This window comes from Octopus bimaculoides, chromosome 4 (genome assembly GCF_001194135.2).
Source record: "Octopus bimaculoides isolate UCB-OBI-ISO-001 chromosome 4, ASM119413v2, whole genome shotgun sequence".
Taxonomy (NCBI): Eukaryota; Metazoa; Mollusca; class Cephalopoda; order Octopoda; family Octopodidae; genus Octopus; species Octopus bimaculoides.
Window position 1 is genome coordinate 121187041 of NC_068984.1, and position 9065 is coordinate 121196105.

At 33.7% G+C, this 9065-nt stretch overlaps 1 protein-coding gene across 2 annotated transcripts in view; it reads left to right on the forward strand.

Annotated features, from left to right (window-relative positions):
• LOC106868129 (contactin) overlaps window positions 1-4212 on the forward strand; it is a 76701-nt gene extending 72489 nt beyond the window's left edge. For both annotated transcript variants that reach the window (XM_052967403.1, XM_014913259.2), the window contains 2 exons: window positions 2478-2652; window positions 3321-4212. In XM_052967403.1, the coding sequence (XP_052823363.1) occupies window positions 2478-2652; window positions 3321-3439 (294 nt within the window). In that variant the 3' untranslated portion in view covers window positions 3440-4212. The remainder of the gene's footprint in view (window positions 1-2477; window positions 2653-3320) is intronic.
• Window positions 4213-9065: the final 4853 nt, after the last annotated feature.

Sequence of the window (9065 nt, forward strand, 5' to 3'; positions counted from 1 at the left end):
TATATATATAAGTAGACAGACAGGCATACAAACACACAGACAGACACACAGACAGACACACAGACAAACAAACAGAGAAACGGATAGATAGATAGATAGAATAGATAGATAGATAGATAGATAGATAGATAGATAGATAGATAGATAGATAGATAGATAGATACGAGCAGAAGTACTGATTCGTTTCCGTGATAACTAAAGTAAAGACAATCATATATATTTGGGATAAATTGTTTTAAACAAACGCTTGCAGTATTCACTCAACCTATGCATGTTGGCTCACTCAAAGTTTTCCTATCCTTACTCTGCAGGTGATTCAAATTGAGTTTCATGGAAGTTGAGCTTCATGAAAAAGGATATTAAAAAAAAAACAGTATATTAAATAAAATAAAAGCAGAGCAAAATTAAATTTTGTCTTTATTCTAATTTTCTCGGGCAATATATTTTTCAAATTATCATACTAATTGACATAACTGTAAATGAGTTATATTTCTAATCAGTAATATTGTCTTTCGTATGGTGAAGTGTGTGTGACAATACTATCTTTTTAGGTTTCTTTTTTTCTTAATAGCTAAAACGAACAAATTTCAGAAAAATGTCATATAATCTACATTTGTGTTGACATTTGCGTTGCTACTATACAAAATTTCAGCTTCTTAAGTGCAAAATGTGGCCTACAATTTAGAAAATACATATGAACATAGTGTGTGTGTGTATGTGCATATATTATATATTTCGCTCAGGCACACCGATGCTTATAACCTGCGTTAGAACTCATTATACATATACTTTAGAACAAATCATCACTTAAAGACAAAGCGGTAACAGGAAATTTTAATAAGGGAAAGAAATGACCTCACGTAGTACCATTATATATATGTGTGGGGGGTGTATTTTATTAATTTTGCCTGTACGGCTGGTATTCGCTGCCACTAATGATGGTATTTTGATAGTACTATCACTCTCATATTTACTTATGTATGTATGTATGTATGTATTCTATCGGTGTCTTTTACCGAACCGCTAAGTTACGGGGACGTAAACACACCAACATCGGTTGTCAAACGATGGTGGGAGGGACAAACACAGACTCAAACACACACACACTCACATATATATATGCATACGATGGGTTTCTTTCAGTTTCCGTCTACCAAATCCACTTACAAAGCTTGGGTCGGCCGGAGGGTATATTAGAAGACACTTGCCCAAGGTGCTATGCAGCGGGACTGAACCAGAAACCATGTGGTTGGTAAGCAAGCCACTCCTGCGCTACATATATAAATATGTGTGTCCGTCTGTCTGTATGTGTCTCTGTGTGTGTCTGTGTCTGTGTGTGTGCGTGCGTATGCGTGCGTGTGTGTGTGTGTATGTTTATTCACATGATCACATGATTTGATGCTCTGTTAAACAGGAAGGTATATCTTTCCATCTAGCAAAGCAAGTATAATTTCAGTTGGAGTTCAGTGAACCCATTTACGTAGAGCTTGATGTTTCAGTATATGATTTCATGTATTAAACCTCAAATAAAATATCCTGTCAAATATGTCAAATACTACTATCTTTGATGATTAAAATATTTGTAAGCCTGTATCGAAATTATCAAATTAAAGATATTTGTATTTACATATAATAGCTGTGATGTTTAATCAAGTCTTCTAAAGCATAGCATGTTTAGCTCTAATGGGTAAAAGCTAAAATCAGCACGTGATCATGGAATTAGTTTCACGAGGGCTTATCTCTAAGCACTTAATGGCTCCCGAACAGCAAAAGAACAAATGATCACATATTGCAAATGAGAGGTATATTAAAGTGAATTTACTTGAGTATAGAATTGGTACTTATTTTACCAAAATAAGAATAGAGATCCATGAATAGAGATCCATGAAATTAGATATTTTATGATTGTAGTCTTCGACTTCACTAAATACCTCGCCCCATGTTATAGATTTTTCTCATTTCTTTTCATGTGACATTTTATAAATTTTGAGAAAATTGTAATAACATGTTGTGATACTCATTACCTTTTCTCAGAAATGTTTGTCGTATGAGGAGATGTAATTTCAACTGAGATTTTAATGCGGGTTACAATCTTGTCTCACAAAGAGTGTATCCCTTGATTTATCTCGTTCGATCTATATCTGTTTAATTATTCATTTATTTTGATTAAGCATTATGAAGTGGGTAAGATGAGATGAACTGGGAGAATCATTAAAGCGTAGGAAAATATGCCTCACAACATATCTTCCGGCTCATTACAATCTGAGTTCAAGTTTCGCCGAGGTCAACTTTACTTTTCATACTTCTGGAATCGATTAAATAAAGTACCAATGAAGTACTAAAGTCGATGGTATCGACAAATCCTCTCCTTTCACAATTACCGACATGTGCCTAAATTAGTAGTCATTAGGAAGTGAGTGCGTCGTAGTGACTAATTGATGAGATAACCTATATTCAAAAACAAATTTTATTTTCAGCTGTGCTGTTGGAAGGTTCAGGAGAAATATGATCTAGAAAAATGTATAGAAGTTGGTTTAGTAAATCAGTATGTTCTTACTGGTTTGGAAAAACATTTCCTCTACAATGTACGAGTGATGGCGAGCAGTGCAGGTGGTGATGGCAAAAGAAGTGAGACAACATATTTCACATTAGGTAGGTGGCATTGTTTCAGAATTTCTTATCATTCAGAATTGCTTGTCCTTATACTAAGGTATTTAGAAAGTAAAAAGTGATTCAACAATATCCGTGTAGTGTATTATTGGCTTTCGGAGGTTTTTGATACTTTTTTTGTTTTTGTTTTTATTTTGGCGGGAGGGAATCTTGTATCGTCATGATACATCAAATGTCATATAACTATTGCAAACATAACTCCTTTGGGAGGATTTCTTATGCCTATATATTATCTAAGAAAATGCCTCGTAGAAAACTACCTTTGCATCATGAGTGCAGCAAGTGAAATGTCATGGCATGTCACTGCTATGCATGGGAAGAATGCGAAAGCGATCGGATAGGACATCACTCCTATCTCTTTTTTTCTTTCCTTTTTTTTTTCTTTTTGAATGGCTTATATTATAGGGTTGCAAAAGGCGGTGAGCTGGCAGAAACGTTAGCGTAACTAGCATCGATTTCATCGACCCCGGATTGATGAAATAAACGTCGAACTCAGCGGAATTTGAACACAGAACGTAACAAAGGGCGAAATACCGCTAAGCATTTCGTCCAGCGTGCTAACGATTCTGACAGCTCGCCGTCTTTGTTGTTTAAAACTAATAACACTTCCTAAGCTGTACTATATGTTTATTTCTTCCTTTTATTTTCAGGTGGACAGATACCCTTTGATCAATTGCAATTTGATGTTCTCGCAACAGGGTCTTACTTATCAGCAATTAAAATACTCATTGTAGCATCAATAATTATCAATTTTATTTTACAGTTATGATTTCTAACTTGGTGGATTTCAATTTAATTTGAAGATGAAGCTTAGAAATATATAAATTCTTTGTGGCTTGCATAACTTGTTAAACTAAAGTTGACATTTAAAGTACTAAATACTGTGAATATATTACGCTATAGACTTGATCATCTTTATATTAGATGTATATTGGTACCAACTCTTGTATTGCAAACTGATTCAAATTTTCTGTCTGAATAACCATAATTCACTTACATGACTCCAAAATCATAAATATCACATTTTCTTATTTTCGAACCACTGAAATTCTCATACGAAGCAACTATTTTATATATATCATAAAGTGCTATATTAAATGGAAGACTAAATTGAAATATTCCCTTTCCAATTATTTTGACTGTTATCACTCAGGGTCAAATTTTAGAATAGCAAGTCTCAAGACGTGTAATTAACTGGTCGGCATAACCCGTATAAACCTTGATCAACATCTATATTCTGATAATTACAAATGTTATTACAATAAACGCAGAATCAATTCCTATTCAATAGTCAGATTACGTCATGTTATGCCCTCTCTCTCTCTCTCTCTCTCTCTCTCTCTCTCTCTCTCTCTCTCTCTCTCTCTCTCTCTCTCTCTCTCTCTCGAAAGTCTGCCGAAATATGGGACTAGCTATATGCCTAAATTATTCTGTAATAAAATACAGTTGACAATACTTTCTATGTAAACATGTTTATTTCCAATAAAGCTAATTTCTATGTAAACATGTTCATTTCCAATAAAATTACTCTTAAACCACGAACTGAACTATTTCAAAGATAGTTTAACATTATTGGGGACGAACTTTTCAGTTAATCTGGTGTAGTTATAAAATATACCACAGCAATTCTATACCACAGGATATAAACCTGTCCGTGTATATCATCAAAATGCAATATCAAGATATAAAGGCTATGACAGATTTCGAAAACATAATTCGTGTTGGTCTTTGAAGATATTTATGATCTTCCAGTCAATAAGCAAAAATAATTCTACAAAACTATCCGTTCGTACCTGAAAAACGTATTTCAAGATATAAGAATATGCTTGTCAAAAGCATATCTAATACTATTCCTTCGTTTCACGTAATTCTTATAATTCAAAACAGGCTGTAGTTATCCCGATTTTGTGAAGTAAATCTGCAGTGGGGGTTCGAGAACATCTGAGATTTCGAAAAAAAAAACATCAAGTGGGGAAAGAATTGAGAATTTGTGTTAGATAGTTGACAACATTTCTTTAACATCAACCATCGGAATTAGATTGGTACCTGTTGGATGACAGTAACATTTGTATTTTGAACAATGTCATTTTTGCAGAGTTAAGATTGTACGGTTACAAACTCATTCGTGGTTTTTAAAATTCTGTGGGAGGCTATGACGAACTTTCAGTAGCATATCTTGAGATGCGTTGCTGATTGTTTCACGACATTTTTTCTTTTATTGTATTTTGTATTTTTACATTCCCCATCTCATTATCAGCTGGTAGCTGACTATCGAGTTCAACTAAAATATAAAATTTACAAGCTGAACCTCTAAATCATCGCTGTTAAACTCAACAAACATATTCGTAGAAATATGAATTTTTTCTTCTTGTCTCCAAGTATAAATCTCTTTGAGGCGCGCTCTCAACTTGTCAGCAGGTCAGGTATATGCTTTGGGAAGAATGTTAGTGTTCGTTTGAAATCACAAGAGGTTTTGACTGTAACTCTATTGATGTTAATGTTTCTTCTGAGACTTGGAGAAAAAAATCGAAAGTCTTAAAAAAGCCTCTGTGAAACATTTAGCGCTGATTCTTTATTTTCACCTGAGCCTGATTCAGAATTTCTGCCTGCCTTACTCCTTTATCTATATTGCACTTTGCAATATAGATAAAGGAGGTGAAAATGAGAGTAGCTACATCGAAATCCATTCTTCACCAAGTGCCACATATTAGAGGAGGATCTTAGTAATAAAAGTGTAGAAAAACGGCGGTGCTCCAGCATGGCCACAGCTCTGAGCTGAAACTACAAAAAAAAATGATTTAAAGTGCATAATCTAGGAATCCTTTCGGGGTCACTAAAAGTAATTTAAAGAGCATAGACCAGGAATTCTTTCGGGGTCGACAAAAATAAGTACCAGTTTGAGCACTAGGGTCGATATAATCGACTTAACCCCGCCTTAGAAAGTGCTGACATGGTGCCAAAATGTGAAGCCATTAATTCTAGCTCCTTTGCATTTGAAAATAATTACATATAGATATGATACATACATACACACACACGCACACACACATTATATATATATATGTGTGTGTGTGTTTACATATATGTATATATACACATACACATATTTAATGTGTGTGTGCGTTTCTTGGCGTATGTGTATTTATCCATATATATATATATAATGTATTATACGACGCCAGTATAAAAGTGTGCATGAGGTCATAGTTAATAGCATATATACCTGTATGAATTCTAGTATCGTTCTGTAACGAACTATAAAACAAATTCAATAAAAACGGGAAAATAATACTTCTAAACAAATGCAAAAGGAAAAATTATTTCAGATTCTTGTGAAGAATACACGAGAATTTATGACACAAATATAAAAAAAAAAATTACATTCAATAAATTTAGAAATGTAAAGAATAGTTCTTCGGAAAGATTTATTAAACATTACTCAACTGCGGGATTCATCTGACATTTATCATGTACAGGCAATATAGATTTTTTTTTCTTTCATTTTGTCCTTGCTACAAATGTCGTTTTTGTAAAGAAATTATCTATGAATATTGTCAGTGGAGGAGGCTGGTAGATTGTATCAGTTCAGTATTAAGGATAATAAAATGGTAATGTTATGGTAAACAATTGAAATAATAACAAATGATAAATACATTGTTACATCGTTGTGTGCAAAAATATTTCACGTCACGTTGTTATTGAATTCATTTAGGTTTTAACCTGTCTTTCAAAGTGGTTCATTGCTTGACCAAATGACAGCAACAACTTGAAATCTTTGGACAGAAACTTAACAAAATTGAATGCTATAATTGTAGTGTACATATGCACATATCCTCTCAGACAACATTTTAAATGTTTGTGTGTGTGAGTGTATATAATAATAATAATAATAATAATAATAATAATAATAATAATAATAATAATAATAATGATGATGATGATAAAAATAATAATTTAAGTAACCATATGAGTGTGTGTATGTATGTATGTATGTATGTATGTTTGTACGTATGTATATACTTGTATGTATGTCATTATTCAGTTCTATTTCAAGATTTTTGCCAATAGAGAATGAGCCGGTTTCTAACCTAGATCCAAGGTTCCTTCATTGGAATTTCAGCAACATCAACAGGGTATTTTTGTATGTATGCATGTATGTATGTATGTATGTATACGTGCAGATTTGTATGTTTTGTTTTACGTATGTATTTTCATGCATTACGTATGTATTTTCATGTTTATCTAGACATGCTCATATATACTTAAATGATAAACTTCTGGAAAGTTTTACAGATTTTTACAGTTCCAGTAATGGCTTGGATCTGTAGTCTTCGAATCATCTTTCTTCTTTCTGGTTTTTAAAAGCCTAATTTGTCAAGATTGGTATTTAGGCAGTGTGTTACATATCCTCGCGCTCCAATAATTACAAGTATAAACCTGAACTTGTAATCTGGATAGAATAACTGAAAATTTCTTAATAGTTCAACGTAGGCATTTTGTTTTTCGCTGATCTGCAACTTTATGTTAACATTCGCGTACTCCGAATCCTCTAGTCCGATCCATCATTTCCTACATTCTTTCTCACACGCTCTTAACCTCTTCAAAGTGTACCTATAATCTACATGATGTAACTGTTCGTAACTCTTTTCCTATAAATGTGTGTGTTTGTGTGTTTGTGTGTCTGTGTTTGTGCCCCCAACATCGCTTGACAACCGATGCTGGTGTGCTTACGTCTCCGTAACTTAGCGGTTCAGCAAAAGAAACCGATAGAATGAGTACTAGGCTTACAAAGAATAAGTCTTGGATCGATTTGCTCGACTAAAGGCGGTGCTCCAGCATGGCCGCAGTCAAATGACTGAAACAAGTAAAAGAGAAAAAAAATGAGAAATGTATAAAAATAATTTTTAATTCCATTAGACATTCTAAAATACTATTAAATTTTTAAAAAGTTAAAATCGGACAGAACTTATGAGATGACCTGATATCTTTAAATGAATAATAAACAAGTCGTCGTCGTCGTCATCATCATCATCATCATCTTCATCATCATCATCATACTGTTATTATTATCATTAAAGGCAGCGAGGTGGCTGAGTTGTTATCGCGCCAGACAAAATGCTTAGCGGCATTTCGTCCGATTCTTTACGTCCTGAGTTCAAACACTGCCCAGCTCGACTTTGCCTTTAATCTTTTCCATGTCAATAAAATAAGTACCAGTTGAGCACTGGGGTCGATGCAATCGACTTTCTCGCCCCTCGAAATTGCTGGCCTTGTGCCCCATTGTTAAACACTGGTGGCGAGTTGCAGAATCGTTAGCGCCCTGAGCAAAATGCTTAACATTTTTTCGCCTGTCTTAATGTTCTGAGTTCAAATTTCGCGAAGTCTACTTTGTCTTTTATCCTTTCAAACGATAAAATAAGTACTAGTTAAGCATCGGGGTCGATGTAATCAATAGTCCAAAATTTCAGCCCTTGTGCCTATAGTAGAAAGGATTATTATTTTTATTAATAATATTTTGGTTGTTTTGAGATGATTGGACGTATTTCGACTCACTCTCTCAATATTATAGATTTTTTTACTGAATGAATTTACAAGAAAAATTGCTTACTAATGGGGACTTTCTACGGAAAGAGACAGGAACTTGATAGTTTGCGAGGAGAATTTGTCTGTTCAAAGGAAAAATAGTATTTAATTTGCGAAGTAAAAATCTTAGATCGTAAATTAACAATACGGCTAAGCTATGCAGAAACACTCCCCAAAACCCAATCGAGAGCAAATACATTTGTTGTGGGTAGTAAAGAAAAAAAGTAATTAAATTTCTCTTCAAAATATATATATTTAACAAAAACAAAAATTAATGAGGTGGGGTAAAGGCAGATGGAGCGGAATACAGTGACTCCAATAACAGATATCAGAATATAAAGGACAGTTTTTCACTCGTGTCTGTAAACTGTCCATATTCGTCTTTATGCTAAATGTATCATATTTTAATATGTGCTATATACTACCCTCATCCAACCGTTTATTATATAGATATTCTGTAATCCCTGTTTGTGTGATACATTTGTGTTCGATGTGTTGGCTCTTTTGTGGAATATATAATGGATTATTATTACTTCATTGCACGGTATGGATCTAAAATACGTTTTTTGTCGATTTATCTTCAACCTGTCACCTTTAACAAAAAAGAGAGACAGTATCTTTCAAAGAATATAAGTCGTTCCAAGGACGGCAATAAATAAAAGGTTATTATTGTTTTAGTTATTGCTTTCGCTACCGTTGTTGTTGTTGCTGTTGGTGTGTTTATTGTTGCTCCTGCGATTGTTGTTGTTGTCTTATGTTGTTACTATTTATCAGCTGTCACTGGCTGAATGGTAAAAAGAGGGATCATGTTT